The sequence below is a fragment of the Geospiza fortis genome, unplaced genomic scaffold (genome assembly GCF_000277835.1).
Source record: "Geospiza fortis unplaced genomic scaffold, GeoFor_1.0 scaffold85, whole genome shotgun sequence".
NCBI lineage: Eukaryota > Metazoa > Chordata > Aves > Passeriformes > Thraupidae > Geospiza > Geospiza fortis.
This window is the reverse complement of record NW_005054358.1, coordinates 772,662-773,345: the sequence shown is the minus strand read 5'-3', so window position 1 is coordinate 773,345 and position 684 is coordinate 772,662. Positions and strand designations below refer to the sequence as shown.

General features: G+C 64.5%; 1 protein-coding gene across 1 annotated transcript in view; it reads right to left on the bottom strand.

The window, feature by feature from the left end:
- Positions 1-477: 477 nt before the first annotated feature.
- The window catches only part of NDOR1 (NADPH dependent diflavin oxidoreductase 1), a 13,002-nt gene continuing 12,795 nt past the window's right edge, over positions 478-684 (bottom strand). Inside the window, exon 14 of the mRNA XM_031059263.1 lies at positions 478-675. Coding sequence (XP_030915123.1) covers positions 531-675 — 145 coding nt within the window. The 3' untranslated portion in view covers positions 478-530. The remainder of the gene's footprint in view (positions 676-684) is intronic.

Below are 684 nucleotides of genomic sequence, written 5' to 3'. Positions count from 1 at the left end.
GCCAGAGACAGAGACGTCAAGGCTTCCTCCAGTGCCTGTGCCGGCTGGCCTTGGCCACTGGAACCAGGGGGAACAGGTCTGTCCAGGCAGCCTGCTCCTGCAGCAAGCGCTGCTGAGTAATGCTGGGGTGGAGAGACTCCCATGCAATACTTCCCTTCCTCTGGCCCTGCCACAAACAGTGGCCACTGCCACTTCCACAGCTCCAGCTGCACCCTTGGGTGCCACCCACCCCACACAGAGACCCCCGGGGCTGGGGCATGTGGGGCAGATCAGTCCCACACTGAAGCCAACCAGCAGAACCCCCCAGAGACCTCTGGCCCTGCTCTGGTGGGGTGTGGGCACAGGGAGCCAAAGCCCCCAGGAGATGGGGTCCCCCCACTGCCCTGGCCCTGCTGCTGTCAGGGAGGGGCTGGTCGGGTAAATCCACCCCTACCCTGGCTGGGGTAATCCCAGCCCAAGAATGATGCCAGAGGCAGATCCCTTTGCTGGCTCCTTTATTCAGGCAGTGGGAGGGGAGGCAGGAGCCAGGCTCAGGACCAGGTTTCAGCCTGGAAGCGCCGGGACCGTTCCAGGGCTGTGAAATGCTCCTCTGCTTCCAAGGGGGACAGGCCACCCTCCTGCTGCAGCACCGACTGCAGGGCCTCAGCCACTGCTGCTGGCATCTGCTTGGCAATCCCGGGGGGG